The sequence below is a fragment of the Psammomys obesus genome, unplaced genomic scaffold (assembly GCF_907164565.1).
Source record: "Psammomys obesus unplaced genomic scaffold, mPsaObe1.curated_primary_1811, whole genome shotgun sequence".
Classification (NCBI taxonomy): Eukaryota; Metazoa; Chordata; class Mammalia; order Rodentia; family Muridae; genus Psammomys; species Psammomys obesus.
This window is the reverse complement of record NW_026596040.1, coordinates 22,021,074-22,037,308: the sequence shown is the minus strand read 5'-3', so window position 1 is coordinate 22,037,308 and position 16,235 is coordinate 22,021,074. Positions and strand designations below refer to the sequence as shown.

At 53.0% G+C, this 16,235-nt stretch overlaps 2 protein-coding genes across 2 annotated transcripts in view; both read left to right on the top strand.

Annotated features, from left to right (window-relative positions):
- Positions 1 to 1,417, top strand: part of Cdx1 (caudal type homeobox 1) — an 18,285-nt gene extending 16,868 nt beyond the window's left edge. Inside the window, exon 3 of the mRNA XM_055622741.1 lies at positions 301 to 1,417. Within this exon, the coding sequence (XP_055478716.1) occupies positions 301 to 531 (231 nt within the window). The 3' untranslated portion in view covers positions 532 to 1,417. The remainder of the gene's footprint in view (positions 1 to 300) is intronic.
- Positions 1,418 to 6,267: 4,850 nt separating this feature from the next.
- Slc6a7 (solute carrier family 6 member 7) overlaps positions 6,268 to 16,235 on the top strand; it is an 18,069-nt gene continuing 8,101 nt past the window's right edge. Inside the window, exons 1-6 of the mRNA XM_055622833.1 lie at positions 6,268 to 6,442; positions 10,987 to 11,170; positions 12,684 to 12,815; positions 12,916 to 13,150; positions 14,555 to 14,693; positions 15,879 to 16,013. Coding sequence (XP_055478808.1) covers positions 6,410 to 6,442; positions 10,987 to 11,170; positions 12,684 to 12,815; positions 12,916 to 13,150; positions 14,555 to 14,693; positions 15,879 to 16,013 — 858 coding nt within the window. The 5' untranslated portion in view covers positions 6,268 to 6,409. The remainder of the gene's footprint in view (positions 6,443 to 10,986; positions 11,171 to 12,683; positions 12,816 to 12,915; positions 13,151 to 14,554; positions 14,694 to 15,878; positions 16,014 to 16,235) is intronic.

Here is a 16,235-nt window from a genome sequence, read left to right as displayed (position 1 = left end):
ACACACACACACACACACACACACACACACACACACACGGGGGTTAGGGGGCTATAGTGGGCAGTGATCAGTGCTATTCAGACCTACAGGGAGGACAGTCACAGGACACAGGGGCTGTGGAGTAATGAGGCCTAGGAAGGAGGTTTAAGAGAAGGGTGTCTAGGGCACGGGGAGAACGGGGAGAATGTGTTTTAGTCCACAGGGTCTGGTGGCTGGAGCAGAAAGTGGTCCGTAGAGACCACCTCCCACAGCACAGCTCCCTCCTAACACGTGCTACATAAGCTCTCTGCAATCCCACAGGTAAAGATCTGGTTCCAGAACCGTCGGGCCAAGGAGCGTAAGGTGAACAAGAAGAAGCAGCAGCAACAGCAGCAGCAGCAGCAGCAGTCGCTGCCTCCCACACAGCTGCCCCTGCCCCTGGATGGCACCCCTGCCCCATCAGGGCCACCCCTGGGTAGTCTATGCCCCACCAATGCAGGCCTTCTGGGTACCCCCTCTCCAGTGCCTGTCAAGGAGGAGTTTCTACCCTAGCCCCTTCCAGCCTGGGGCCCAGGCATCTAGGGACTTGAATGTTGGGTATCTGGCTTTGCTGGAGCCCAAGGAGCCTGTTCTGAGTTCTAGCCCTGCTGCCGACCTTTGGGATCACTGTGGACAAATTGCCTACCTGGGACAAGTAGCCTGCCCACTCTCTGCCCTCCTTAAGCTGGGCTGTGTGAGGAGCCTGTTGGATAAGGATCTCTTAAAGTTCTTGTGGTCTAGGCCATGGGGGTAATGGGGAGCCCTAGTGAGAGGTTTTAACCACCTGGAGATATTGCAAGATCTAGAGGACTCAACCAGCATATAAGACAAGGTTGAGGCTCTACCTCCTCCTCCAAGGGCTCCAGGGTGAGGTGGAAGGCTGCTACATGGACCGGACTGGCCCTGGAGAGAAGAGACAGTGTTGAAAGAAAGTGGTACACATGAGTCTAAACTCCCATGTGAGGTACAGGATGATATCTGTCCCACCTGTCTCCTCATGCAGCCTCACCTCCACCTGCCCTAGTGCCCCATGCTCTGCCCTCCCCTAGCCTGGAGGTGGCCACAAAGTTGCCAGGACTGGGTATGAGGTAGAGGTTGGGCAATTGGCTATTACTCTTGAAACAGAACTTGCTCCTCCCTGGCACTCCAGGGAGGCTTATGGATGGAAGGGAAGCCTCTCAGGGTAGACTCAGAGTCCACATACCTGTTCATGCCCACCTCCCCACAGGCTGTCTATCACACCTAGGAGCCCCCAGACCACGGGGAACTCCCAGCTGGACAGGGATTAAGCGGAGTGGAATCTCTTGGATGCAGCTTCAGGAATAAGTTTTCCCCCTTTAAACAATTTATTAAAAAAAAAATCATACATAGCATTAAAGGAATTTTTTAAAAAGTTTAATCACCATCTGTCCTTTCTCATGATTGTGTGTCTCCTCTCCATTCCGTAGTTCCTCCAACAAGGTCACCTTTAAAACATGGCAGATCAAACAGGACCTGCCAAAGCAGGTCTGAGGCTGAAGAAACGTGTCTTTGTGTGAGTGGTAGCCCCAGAGCCCTCCTGTCTACCTTCTAATCCTTCGGGTGCCTTCAGTTCAGGTTTTTCCTGCAATATTGTTATTCAGACTGCCTCTATGTGCCAGGCGAGCCTGGAAAGCACACAGTCCTTGCCCCCAAGAAGTGCCTGGCCCAGTGGGAAGAGTGCCACATATGTGTAATGGTGCCAGTATAAAAAGATAAGGGCCAGTCAGAACTTTGCTCTAGACACGGCACTGTGTCTGTGAAGATGGACAGCAGAGCCCATTGGGGGGCCTCGAAGGCTTCCTGGAGGAGGCAGTGTGCTTGAACTAGGATCTGTAGGTGATGGTCAGGTCCAGAAGGGAAGAAGGAATGGGAGCAATGGGAGCTTTAGAGTTTTGTTTTGTTTTTTCCAAGCTTCAGGGAAGAGATGTTCTTCTCACCTCTTTCCCAGAGGTAGGCAGAAGTCAGCTACCTAGGGCCCTCTCTGCCCAGAGGGCTCTGGTGCCAGCTGCCTGCCCCTCTGTTTACTGTTCTGGGAGTTGGCTAGGTCATAAAAAGTGTGTGCAGCCCGTCTGCCTTTGCCCTTTGCTCCTGGGCCTGGGATAAGCGTGTACAGGTGTTCCCAGCCCCAGCACACCAGCCTCCTCGCTTCAGCCATCCACTGGGGAGCTAGCAGGGCCTCTCTGTGGCAGCTGACACCAGAGCCTCTGGAACCAGGTGGCGCCAGAAGAGTGGAGAAGGGAGAGGCTGGTAGCTGGCAGTGAGTTTAGCCTTCTGATCTGCATGACCCTAGGGTAACTACTTCACCTCTCTAGGCCTCCATTTCCTTCTCTGGTCTAGCTGTTTTGGGTGTAAAAAAGGATTTATGCAGCAAATGCTTTTAAAACCTGTTGAGCCCTTTCCCTGGCCAGACTGACCTGAAACTCACCAAAAGGTCAAGCCTGGCCTTAAACGCATGGTGCTAATCTTTGCAACCACCACAGCCTTTGGAATGCTGGGATCACAGGCGTGAGCTGGTTCTGTCAGTGTTCCTTCCCCATGCTTCCTACCCAGGAAACTGGCACCGGTACCTGTGAGCATCACCCACACAAGGGAGTGCTGGAGTCTTGGGGCTGGAGGGCCATGCCATCTCCGTGACTGAGTGGAGCGTCAGGTTCTGGAGTTAAGTGGGCTGAGATCCAGTGTGGCAGCTTCCAGCTTAGGAGAGCTGGAAGCTAATGTGCTTAGACTCTTTGGGCCTCCCCATCTATCAAAGGGACGTAGCATAGCTATTCTTTGTACCAAGCAGCACAGGCCCAGCCCATGCTTTGTGCCCCACTTGAGATCCTTGCATGTCTGGCTGCAGTTGCAACCACCACAGCGCTGAGGACAGTTGGTGGCATGGGGAGATGAGGCCCTGGCTCTAGAAGACCTCTACCCAGCAGGCACTGGGACTGCAGCAGTCATTCACACGGGAGCCCAGGAGGTTGGGTGTGGGTCACCTGTCCGTTGGCATCTGAACTCCAAGAGGAAGAGGAGTTGCCTGTGTATGTCTCCAAGCATGCTATGGTCTTCCGGCCACCTAAAAGCGTTCCACTGGAGGGGCTGGAGATACAGCTCAGTTGGTAGGGATGCATGAAGGCCTGGGTTCAGTCTCCAGTACTGTGAAAAACTGGGTGTGGTGGCACATGCCTGTAATCCCAGCACCGGAATGGTGGAGGCAGGAAGATCAAAACTTCAAGGTCATTCTTGGCTTACACAGTAAGCTCAAGGCCGGCCTGGACTACCTGAGACCTTGTCCAGAAGGAAAAGAAAAAAAAAAAAAGTTCTGGGGAGAGGTTGAGGTGTGGCAGTAGCTAAGGAAAGAGAACTCTTCAGGTCACAGCAGACCCTGCAGCCACCCCAGAGATAGGGGTGTCCCAGCTATCGTCTGGGAAGAGCAGGTGTTGTTCGGGGAGCTGTGCATAGCCTTCGAGGCTCCAACAGTAGACCTGGTTTGGACTGGTCCTCTAAAGCAGAAAACCAGGTCCTAGCAAATGAGAACAGAGCATACCGGCACCGTTTCCTTGGATCCATATAACTCCAGCTCCATGTTGGAAGCCCAGTGCCTTGGAAGAGGTGGGCTCCAGCAGCTGAGGGGCTCTGCATGTGTGACAGCAGGAATGTGAAAGAGGTCTTCAGTCTCTGTGAAAAACAGTCTGGCCCTGGGATGGGGAGACGCCCACCAAAATGGCCCTGGAGGGCAATCCCGGCCTGCAGGCCCACTCCAGAAGGGCATCGTCCCCACTGCACCAGATGGACTGGCAGTCTGGAGCCTCATTTTTCACAGTCACCACTCCTTGTGTAACAAAACACATGCTCTACGGCGACAAAATCCGAACGTTTAAGCAAATTAAAAATGTTTATTTATATGCTTTTAAAAATATCTCCCTATATAATAAAGGAAGTACATTTTCATCTAACACTTTCCTTAAATCGGCACACATCTCCATTTCACTTCTGGCTTGTGGTGAAACCAAGAGACTTTGTGAGTGAAGGAAATGGGTGGGGGAGGGAAGGGAGAAGGGAAAGAATTTAAGGAGTGATAGCTTCCAAGCCCCTCCAGACTGGGGACAGGGACTAGGCAAGCATGTCTGGTCACCAAACCCTTGGTTACTGTGTGATTACAAAGCTAGGGCTTCAGGGGGTCAAGTGACTGACGCAGGCAACATCTGCCAGAAAAATCATAAGTGTTTTGCTTTTTTCCCACCCAAGCTTGGTGACAGGGAGATGATGGCAGAGAGGTGACCGGGAAATGCAGCTTTAGTGACCTCACATCCTGCATTCTAGGTGTGGATCTGCTTTACCCTTACTGAGTAATTTTTGCAAGTCTTGGCCTCTCTGGGCCTCGGTTTCCCCATCTGGAAAGGATGGACCCAGCCTGTACACCATACCCCCAGTGACTCTCACCAGAGCTCAGCGGTCACCACACAATATGCTTGCTCGAGAAAGGCCATCAGTCAGGTGTTACTATGCAGGAGCCAGAAAGAGTCCAGATTTCTGGGACACCTCACCCAAGCCCCTGTTCCCAAGGCTCTCTGAACCTTCCAAAGGCCTGACAGTTTCCAGTGTCAAAGGGAGGGTAGGAGGAGAGGGAGGGCAAAGGAAGAGGGAGAATGGACCTGCATGAGCCTTCTTCCTGAGCCCCAGATCTCTGCTCCTCCTGAGCAGGGCTATAGGCCCTCCAGACTTATTCCTAAAGCTCTGAGGTTCTCTGAGATTTTGGGCACATGACATCATTCCTCTGAGAAAGTTTCTTCACATACAAAATGTGATCTACGCACACTTACTTTCTGGAGCTGTTGGGAAGAATTGATCATTGAATACTGGACATGGGCATCCATCCTAATACTGCAGGGTTCAGGAAGTGTGCTCAGCCCATCCTGGCCACGTGAGACTCCTAGGGGCAGAGGCAGCAGGGAGAAGTTTCTTCCTCCTCAGTCAGGGAAGCCTTGGCTGGCTAGACTCAGATAGGATTAGCTCAAAGGCTGGGGAGGACGATGGGAGATGGGGAGGCACCCAGGTCAGGAACTCTGGAACCCTGAAGCCCAACCCTACTCTCAAACCCCTGAGCAGACCCTACCCTGGCATCTCCCAAAGCCCCCTTCCCCTTCATGTAGAGAGCAAACATATGGATGGTGAGTGTCTAAAGGGGGCAGGCGCCTTCAGAGGGCATGGGTTTTTCCGTGCCTACCTTCCCATAGTGGTTCATCTCAGCAAACTAGTGCACTGATTGCTCAGTCACTCCAGCTGTCAGTTTTCCACCCTAGCCGAAGGCTCACAAGACGGGCAGGCTCTCTGAGAGCTCCTCCAGACATCTGCCGGCCAGTCGGTGGCCCATTTCACAGATAAAATGTATAGGCCTGAGGCCATAGTGCTGATAGACAGAAACCTGCTTTCACACTACATCGCAAGGCACCAACACGGTGACCCTTGCCTGCTCTTCTCCTCCAAACCTCCCAACTGCACTTTCATCCCCCTCGCCCCCCCCAAAAAAAACAACCAGTAGAGCCAAGAGCCATTATGTCTATGGGAAGCCTATGAAGCCTGACTCTGTCCCTACTGTCTCAGTGTGGCCTCGAATGAATAACTAACTTCCCAGTCCTTCAGTTTCTTCATCCGCATCAGCCTCTCTGAGTTGAGAAAAGAAGGTGTGGCCCAGGACCATTTTAAGATACTGGATAAGTGTCTTAGACTAGTGGGCCGTTGGCTGAGTGAGCAACTAAACAGTAGTTGAATGACTACCCTGTTTTTTTGGGTTTTTTTGTTTTGTTTGTTTGTTTGTTTGTTTCTGTTTGGTCTCTCTAAATTCCTTACATCCCAGAAAAGTGACATAAGGTAAAGAGGTTGCCTTGCAGGAAACTTAAGTTAAGGTCATCAGCAAAAAATGTAGTCCGGTGCCAGAACCCCACACAGGAATATTAGTGTGCAGGACCACTCTGCCTGCCTCTGGCCTCACCCAACTAATGGAAGGGAGGCCCAGAGAAGGCAGTCACTTGCCCAAGGTCACCCAGGAGACCGTAGCTGCGGCCGACGGTTTCTGTCACGCAACCCCCTCCCCACCCGCTCGGGCAGCTCCAATCCGCAGCTCTGCGTGCGGGGGCGCGCGCATCCCCCCCGCCGCCGTCTGTCCGTCATCGGATCTGTCTGGGTGTCTCCCCAGCCCAGGGCGCTGCGCAGGGAGAGGCAGGGCGTTCGCAGCGCCCCACGCCCGCAGCGGCCTCACGGCAGCGCCTGCGCCCTCCCCAGCCCGTGCGCGGGAGCCGCGGGGGCAAAGGCGCAGAGGTAGGACCAGCGCTCTGCACCCGCCTCGCTGGCTCTCTGCGCTCGTGCGAGCAAGCGCCAGCTCTCCAAGATGAAGAAGCTCCAGGGAGCTCACCTCCGCAAGGTAGGGGCACGAGGGCGGAGCGCACCTGAGCGAGGCTGGGAGGATCGACGGGGCCAAAGGGATGCCGCCAAGGCTCAGGGCTAGGGAGCCTCCTCCCAAACGGGATTACCGGGAGGGGCGGGGTCACGATCTCCCCTGTGGGTAGGGGTGTAGTGCTAGGGTCCGGGTTCACTGTGCCGCCCCGGCCTGCAAACAGGTGTCTGCAGCCCTAGGAGGTGCAGATGGGTGGCTGGGGTCAGATACCCCTCTCCCAGTACTCCATCTGTTCTACCAGACTTAGGGTGGGGGCGTTAGAAGCTGAATGTCAACACTGAGCTGGGCTCTGCTAGGGCTGGGATCTCACCCTGGCTTCACCTGGGCACTCTATATGGAAGGGCCTTTGCCAGCTTCCATCGGACTCGCTTCAGTCCTGAGGGCTCAGGCCCTACGGGCTGGGACCCCTCTGATGCCTCTCTTGTCCCTTTCCACAGCAGCCTTCCCTTTCCTTACTTAGACGCCCCCCACCCCCGGCCCTAGACAGTCGCTAGTCAGGGTTGAAGGGAGACAAGGCGGGGGTTCAGGAATCTGAGAAGAGGAGGTAGAGTAGCAGCAGAGATGTGAGGCAGACCTCGAACTCCGAACCTTGCCATGCTGGACCTCCCAGTTGTTTGTGGGGGAGGGGGCGTACTGAGGTAAGTTTCCTGGCGACGTGCTTTAAAGTACCAGCCACAGACAAGAAAGAACTCCTGAGTCCTGTTTCTGAAGCCGCCGCTTGGCGGTGGCTGGTCAAGTCCGCTCTCCAGCCATCTCCAACCAGTCTCCAGTGTGGCGACAAGAACCCCTCCCCCGCCCGCTAGGCTGTGTGAGATATGGAGATGCTATGAACTGGAAGGGGCAGGTACACGTGAGAAGACTGTGAGAGGCTGGCTGCTCTCATCACTCACCACACACACACACACACACACACACACACACACACACACACACACACCTCTTCAATCGTGCTTTCTGACTTCAGGCTCCCAGGCCTGAAGTCACTGGGGTCTTTTTTATTGGCTGGTGGGAGCCACTTCGTGAAGTCATTTGTGTCTTTTGGAACCTGTTAGGTCTTGTCCCCAGTTCCCCTAGGGTTCTCTTTCTCCTTTTTGCTCTCCCTTCCCACAAGAGCCCCTGCCCTTCTCTGTCACAGCCAGGAATGAGAGAAACAACCACGTGGTAGGAAACTCTTGCTGAGTACACCCCATAGGAACTTCCTCAGCCTCTGCTGCTTCAGCCACCCGATAGACCCCACTAGCCCCATTTTTTAGGCAGGGCCACTGAGGCACAGAAGAGAGTGCTTTGTGACTTATGGGGAAGTAGAAGCTACCTAGAACAAGCAGAGCAGCGCTGACACCCACACACACCCAACATCTAGGAGAGCAGGACCAAGGGTCAGCAGAAGCAGGACTGGACTTGTGGGAGGAGCTTGTCTTAGTCCTGCTCTGACCTTGGCTTACCATTTGACCTTGGGCCTCTCCCTGTCCTCTCTGGAGCTCTGTTTCCTGCAGTGAGGTGGGAAATCCAGGATGCCTTTTGTCTTTCCAAGAAGGTAGAAGATCCTCCTAGGCTTGGCAGTACTCCTCTCCTAGTCCACCCTTCACCTGATGTCTGAGGGTGGGGACCTATATCTGTTGGTCCCTAAAAGGCAGGGTGCAGCTGCAGGCTCAGAAGTGTGTTCCTGCGTGAGCTAGAGTGGGGAGTGGGAGCTCCCAACCAGGTGGAAATGGAAAGCAAGCCAGGTAGGTTCTGGCCCTGCCTCCATATATTTGGCTGCTGGCTGCTGCTTCTGGAACAGCCCCATTCTCATTGTGCCAGCCTCCCAGGATTCACCTGATGGTGGGGCTAGGGCTTCATGTAGTTTCCTGATTGGCTCATCTTTGGGGGACCCCATTCCCTGTCCCTGGAACAAGAGCAAGCCTCCTCCTGATTGGGGGAGGTGGGGGACCAGTTGTCAGCTTCCTGCTCTTAGAACTCTTGTCGCCATGGAAACAGATCGGACTGCTCTGTGAGTGTGGAAAGGGCAGCATCTCTGAGGGGATCCGAGGAGCCTCATTACTGGGACCTCCTGTCAGCTGCCCTGAAAGCGGCAGAGGTCTCAGAGTGTCAGGCCTACCTTGCAACCTAGTGACAGGGGTCATGATAGCTGGCTGCCACCAACTCCCTCATTAGAGGTCCCTGTGGAAGCCTGAGGGTCCCCAAAGGCTGGTTCTTGTAACTAGAGAGGCAGCCTTAGGGGAGGGGAGGGAAAGGGAAGAGCTCAGCTAAACTGCTACCCTCACCTCAGCATGTCCTAGGCTATAGCAGAAAACTGTCACCGCAGTGTTTATTTATCTCAGTTCTAAAGTACCTTTTCCATTCTGTCTGTCACTATCACCCACAACCCTGCCAGGCTGTCTCTGTCACCGTTGTCCAACCACAGACAAGAATGCTGTCCTGGTGGTCACACTACTGTCACCGAGTCAGCCCAACACTGTAATTTCAGTACAGCCTCGAGATCCACTGCCCAGCCTGACACAAGAGCAGACATCTCTAGCTGCATGATCCTTTGCACCCCTATTCTGCCAGGGTTGGAAGCCAGGCCTGCCTGGTGCATGAGGACAGATGCTCTATCACTGAGCCACACCCCAGCCCTCCTTTCATCATCTTGATCCTGGTGACGCTTGTGTGGCCAGTACCCAGTGAAGCCTCCCCCGTCACTAGCTATTTTGGGTGGAAAGTCTTTGGGCTGGAAACTCATCTGGTCAGTGGGTTGGCTAACCCTGGGGAGGCTGTTCCTTGCCCCTCAGTAGACTTACACCTCTGAAGCTAACAGCATTCAGGCTCCTTGAGACTCTTTCCTTGAACAGAGTCCCTGCTGGGAATGCCCTAGCCCATTACACGAGCTGACCAGTCCTTTAACAAAGACATACATTTTAAGCCAAGTGGTGGTAGTGCAAGCCTCTAATCCCAGAGAGCTACCTGCCTCTGCCTTTAATCTGGGAGACAGAGGCAGGTAGCTCTCTGTGAGTTTGAGGCCAGCCTGGTCTACAGAGTGAGTTCCAGGACAGCCAAGGCTACACAGAGAAACCCTGTCTTGAAAAAACCAAAATAATAATAATAATAATAATAATAATAATAATAATAATAATAATAATAATATAATAATAATAATACATTTTAGATTGTGTTGACCTAGCTTTTGACTGGAGGATTCTTCTACAGAATGCCTGAGTATCTCAAAGAAGAGGTTTCTGGAAAAACTGATCTACCCAGTCTCCACACTGTCTAGATGGGAAAACTGAGGTCCAGAAGATTATGGTCATATTGTATGTTAGCACAGACCATGGGTCAGAATCAGTCTCCTGGTTCCCAGGAATTCCTACAAGTCTATCTGGATGAAAAGCTGAGGGAGGGGCCTTTCTCCTATGGTGAACACTATGGCTGGATGTTTACTGATTGGCTTTGTATTTCCGTTCCCCGGGGCACTAGGGGATTTCAGAAGCAAGCAGGCCAGGTGCGTTGCCGTATTCTGACCTTTTCCCACGTTTCTTGCTGGGAGCTTCTCCCTGGATTTTAGGTGGTTCTTCCTGTACCTCTGAGCTTCCTTCAGGCAGTAAACCAAAACTCATAAATAGGCCAACTTGCATGCTCTGGAGCCAAGATCTCAAGTGTCTGGAGCTGACCCACCACCTCTCAGCAACACCCACAGGGACCTTTCTGACCACAGTGAATGATGAAAGGAGCCAGCCAACTGGCCTCATTCTTTTCTGCACTTTCCTTCCCACTAATGATAGTTGGATGGTGACTTTCTGAGACAGAGCTTAAGGTGCTTCTTCCTGAGTGCTAGGCAAAAACCACAGTCCCCACTAGGTCCTCTGAGCTACAAGTCAGAATTCTGATCCCTTCCTCAGGGAACCCACACTCTGTCAAGTCCTCTGCTTTCTGTGCCAGGGCTACCCTGGCTTCTTCCCTGTCCCCTGGAGCCACTTTTCCTGAACATCTCTCAGTCTGGCCCCCTGCCCTTTGGTGTGCTCCACACAGTCCGGGTACCCAGATGGACATAATCTCCAAGTGGGTAAAGACCATGGCATCAGCATCCATGCATTCTGGGTGCCAGGCATGGTTCTCCTAATAGCCAGGCAGTCAAAAGCCTCAGGTAGGTCATGACCCCTCCTGCAGCTTCCCTCATGCTTGGAATGGAGTGTGGATGAGTAGTTGGCTCAGGTGATGCAAGTAGAATGTTTAGTGCTGTGATCACTAACACAGTCACAAGGATCATCATTGGCAGTGATATTAAAATTGGATTATCCTTGGCCTATTTCTGCTAGCCAGGATGGAAGCCAGGCAGCTTCCTAAGAGCTGAGCCACCTGCTGGTCCCTGAGGGTCTGTAAGCTAAAACCTCTTGGGTCCAGGTGAAATTACTTGATTATCTGAACTGATGGAACATTGTCCACTCAGCCTTATCCAGTTCCACAGTCTTGGCTTGGGTTCCAGTTCCATTCTGGCCTCACCCTCCTCCCTGTTTGCTTTGTTCTCTTGTTGGCAGCCTGTCACCCCGGACCTGCTGATGACTCCCAGTGACCAGGGTGATGTGGACCTGGACATAGACTTTGCAGCAGACAGGGGCAACTGGACAGGCAAACTGGACTTCTTACTGTCCTGCATCGGCTACTGTGTGGGCCTGGGGAATGTCTGGCGGTTTCCCTACCGAGCCTACACCAATGGAGGCGGTATGGGCCTGGGAACCTCTTGGTAGCAGCTGGGGTGACAGACCAAGGCTTGGGGGCTATAGGATGACCTTTGAAGTGATCTTGGGTTATAAGGGGAAAGCTTATTTTACCTGTCCCTTTTCATCACCCAAGCCCCTCCTCCTGTCTTGCCATCCGAAGCATGATACCCAGGTTTCCTCGAGGCCTCATGCTTTCCCAGACCCTATGGTGAGCAGAAAGAGCTGCCTGCTTACCCGTTGTGGGTGCAAAGAGTAGTACCTACTGTTACTACTCATGCTTTGCAGTGTCCCCTGTCCCTTCCCCCACCTCCTCCAAGGCCCTTCTCCATCCACCATTCTCTCTCTAGAATTGTCAAATGTTCCCTCCTCTCATCGTTCTTTCCATTCAGATTGCAAACACAAGAATCTATGCTATATTACAAGTAATTCCCTTTGTCCTTGATTCTCCATCAAGTTATGCTAAGCCTCATTAATGATGGGGGTGACATATACCACTGGCCAAGTCCTGCCCTGATAACAAGCCTTCTGAGTAGGCACCTTGGAAATGTTGAAGTAGCTGGGGTCTGGAGAGGCCAAGTCCCTGTCTAAAGCCAGATGGTGCAGATTCAACCTTCCAACTGCCTTCTCCAGAGATCCATGCTCTTGCATATCTCCAATTTCCTTTCCCAAACTCATTAAAGAGGTGTGTGTTGGCAAAGGGGAAACCAGGTAATACCAGACCAAGCAAAACTGTGAGTCCACCGCCAGCCTCCAAGTCTCCGGGATTCTCCCCTCTCCCACTCCCTGCTTCCCTGTTCTGTGTGTTGACCTCACTTCTTTCTCAGACAGGCAGCCCTCCTCCATAAAGTTGGGGTGGGGAGCACAGACACAGACCCTTCTGGAATGACTCTGTTATGGAAGGTTTAGTCACCCAGAGCCTCTTAGAAGATCGACAGAATGAGTAGATACAGAATTGCAAGGAAAGTGTTCAGCGTGACTTCGGATATTTACCCATGGAGCTTCAGGAGGGAGGGCAGAGGGCTAGCTGTGTGACTATAGCATTGCCAGGGCCATCTGGTGGTAGGCAGCTGTCTGAAGGAGGTGGCTGTCTATGTGCGAAGAGAAGGGGAAGGATGCCAGGCCCAGGAAACTGCAGGGCCCATGAAGTCTCAGGTGCCAGCCGGAGCATCCGTGGCAACCCTGATGAGGAAGAGACCATTGGAGCCAGATTCTGGAGGTGTAGAGCTGGTGCTCTTTGGGAGATAACCCATTCATCCACTCTTCATGTATTCACTCACTCAGCAGCTGTTTCTGGAGTGTCTGCTCTGTGCTCAGCCATGTTCTGGGCTCTCTAGCTACAGAAATGAGTAAACACCCATCAGTTTCCTCCTCCTCCCGGCCTCAGTGACCCTTAGGAGAAGCGCCCCATCCTCCGCAGGAGGCTGCTGTCAAGGGACAGAGGTGGGCCAGCCAGCATGGAGCCTTGGAGGGGCTGGTCCACCTGAATCCCACCCCCATCTGCTACTTCCCTGCAGGAGCCTTCCTTGTGCCCTACTTCCTCATGCTGGCCATCTGTGGCATTCCCCTCTTCTTTCTTGAGCTGTCCCTGGGTCAGTTCTCCAGCCTGGGACCCCTGGCTGTCTGGAAAATCAGTCCCCTCTTCAAAGGTAAGGCCTCGGTGATTCCTGGCTTTGTTGAGTGCAGCCATGGCCATGCCCCGCCCCCAGGCTCTAGCCCAGAGGGGATGCTCTCTCTTCCCTATTCCAGGTGCAGGCGCGGCCATGCTGCTCATCGTAGGCCTGGTGGCCATCTACTACAACATGATCATTGCCTATGTCCTCTTCTACCTCTTCGCCTCCCTCACCAGCAACCTGCCCTGGGAGCATTGTGGCAACTGGTGGAACACAGAGCGCTGCCTAGAGCACAGAGGCCCCAGGGATGGCAATGGGGTGCTGCCCCTTAACCTCAGCAGCACTGTCAGCCCCAGCGAGGAGTATTGGAGGTCAGCCTGACTGGAGTAGCCACTGAGGGTGGGCAGGAGGAGGGTGCTGTGCTGGTCTAGCCTGGGCTGTGGGAGGATGACAAATGGTTCTTATTCTGGCTACTTTCTTGGCCAGCTATGTTTAGAACAGGACAACTAGAGTAAATAATTCAGAAAGTGGATGTGCAGATTAGAAGACAGAGTTTATAGAAACCGCAGTCTAGCCTGGGGGTGAAGGAGTTAGTAAGTGTCCATTTATTAACAAGAGTGACATTTATTAGTGAGAGTGACATTTGAGAGTCTCAGTTTCTTCCACCATCACAGTGGGGGAAGATAGCTATACCTACTTTAGAGGACATTATCTGTTTAGTCATTTACTCAAGCACTCATTCTGTGAATAAGCATTTATTGTGTTGCTATGTCAGTTGGTAAAGCACTTGGCATAGATCAAGGGCCTTCCACAGTTAGAACCACCTCAGATTAGTGTAAGAGCAGAGGTGAGATGGAAGTTGCCTTCAAGGTTTAAACAAGGCAATGTGAATAAAACCATCATTGTGGTGCCAGGCACTCATGAACTTGGGAATGGTGGCTAATGGCATTATGGCTCACTAGCCTCTCGTAGCTGAGAAAACAAGGTCCAGAGGCTTGTTCAGTTAGCAGCAAGGGTGACACCAAGGATTCCTGATTCAGTCCTGTTCCAGGATAGTCTAGGATAGCCCAGACCCTGGATGGATAGTCCCTTCCTTCCCCTACAAAGGATTTCTTGCAAAGGTTCCCCCGATAAGTTTGTGTCTTGAAATGGTCCCTCTCCCAGCTTGCATGGCCTGTGCAGTCCACTCATTTGCTCATTTTCAGGCCAGCCAGAGAACCTGTATCTGCTAAAGTATGGCCTAATAGTTTTGAGTATGCCATGCAAAACTCTAGAACTTGACAAGGTTGCTGTGGCTGCCAAGGGTCTCTGTGCCAATACTAAGGCTGATCACATTGGATGAGGCATAAATAGGGCAGATGGCACTGGCAGGAGGGTTTACTGGAGGGAGTTTAATGAAGAGGCTTTATAGAGGATCAGAGACTCCATGCACAGAGGCAGGCACTGGAACTAGCACTAGAGAAAGCTGCTACCATGCAGAACCAAGAGGCAAAGAAAGGGAGTATGGGCCTTGGAGCCTTGGAAGTGGGACTACCCAACATGAACCATAACTCAGAGGAACCTAGCTCATGGACCGGTTGCATGTAAAGGCAAGCTTGCTGGACTTGGACTTAGACTCAGCCAATCCAAGACAAATGGAGGGGGTTTGGAAAGCACACATGGCAGGGTCAGGGGGCACCTACCTGGCCTGGAAGGCTGGCCATGGCTCCCTTCTCATCAAACCTATGGAGTATGGCAGGATGACCAGAGGATTCTCGAATCATTGTTTCGCACAGCCGCTACGTCCTGCACATTCAGGGCAGCCAGGGCATCGGCCGACCCGGTGAGATCCGCTGGAACCTCTGCCTCTGCCTGCTGCTGGCCTGGGTCATCGTGTTTCTCTGTATCCTCAAGGGGGTGAAGTCCTCGGGCAAGGTGAGGCATGGGAGGCTGGGTGCCAATGCTCAGTGGCTGCAGAGAAAATGGGTGCTGGCCAAGGAGAGGGAGATGGTAGGGTCCACCCGGTGAAGGGAAGGGAGGACCTGGGGAGGACTCTGCCGGAAGAGGGAAGGAGGTAGGGACACAGGGCCTCCCTGATTTTTTAGGCCAAGTAGGCAATACCCACCGGTTACTCAAGTTGGTGCCCTTGCCTGAGCTTGGCACTCTGCAGTGAGGGTCTGTGGAAGGCTTATGGGATGGATATATATAGAACAGACCTCTTGGAGTTGCAGGTGATCCACACTCAGTTGTTTCATTAACTGGAAAGCCCCGGGGTGTAGGTTGGCATGGCTGGATCTGGGGTTCCTTTGATGTTTACACAGTCTGATGTCTCAGTGAAGCCTTCCTCCACTCTGGCTTCTTCCGTCTGCTCCCTCAGTCTGCAGATAGGGTAGAACTTACCTTATTGAATAAGGTGGGCGGTGTACCCACCCCATACCCAGTCTCCGTGGCAGGAAGGGATTATCTGTTTGTCTGGGGCCTGTTCATGAGTCCACCCCTGCAGCTGGGAAGTGAAACCCACGTAGGGAAAGTTGGACTACTGTGTGGGTGAAGACCGACCAGATATGAGGAGAGCAGTGTGCCCTGCAGGTGATGGATGGGTAGAGAGAAGGGCAATAGGCTGTTTTAGGACTTAGGAAACTGGGTCATTTTTAAATGACCCAGATTTTAAATGACCTTTGCTAAGCCAGAGCACATCACTATGCCACTATGCGGTATAGGTTGGAAAGTGTTAAAGAGGAGGGACCGCCATGGTCACCAGCGAGGCAGAGGTCGGTGAGGCTTGGTAAGATGGCAAGACAAGTGGCTGGCTGGATGTTCAGGAAGTTGAGGGTGTCAGATGGTTTGCAGGGATGCAGGTGGGGGTCACTCACCACCAGTAGTGTGACTGGGTACCAGGGGAAGCAGTAGAGATGGGACTGGGGTGGCCTTGGGAAGCAGGGTAGCAACACTGGGCTGGTGATGGGGAGAGCAGGAGGGAGGAAGAGATGGAGACATGTCTAAAATGGTGGCTGTTCCTGGCTCAGGACCAGCAAAAGCAGAGAAAGCGGGTCTCTGGGATGAGATAGGCAGGTAGATCTGTGTGGAGAGTTCTCTGCCACTCAACCCATCCTCTTCCAGGTGGTGTATTTCACAGCCACCTTTCCCTACCTCATCCTGCTCATGCTGCTAGTTCGCGGAGTGACCCTTCCCGGGGCCTGGAAGGGCATTCAGTTCTATCTCACGCCCCAGTTCCACCACTTGTTATCTTCCAAGGTGAGTGGGGAGTGTGAAAGGAGGATTCTACGAGAGAGGGGACAGGAGTGGGGGCCCCTCCAGCTGCTAGCTGCAACACTGTCCCAGTCCTTCCTGTGTGTCCTCGTTTATTCCTTAAAGCCCTATGAAGCAGATACTGTTTTCTCCATTTGACCAAAGAAGGAAGGAAGGAAGGAAGGAAGGAAGGAAGGAAGGAAGGAAGGAAGGAAGGAAGGAAGGAAG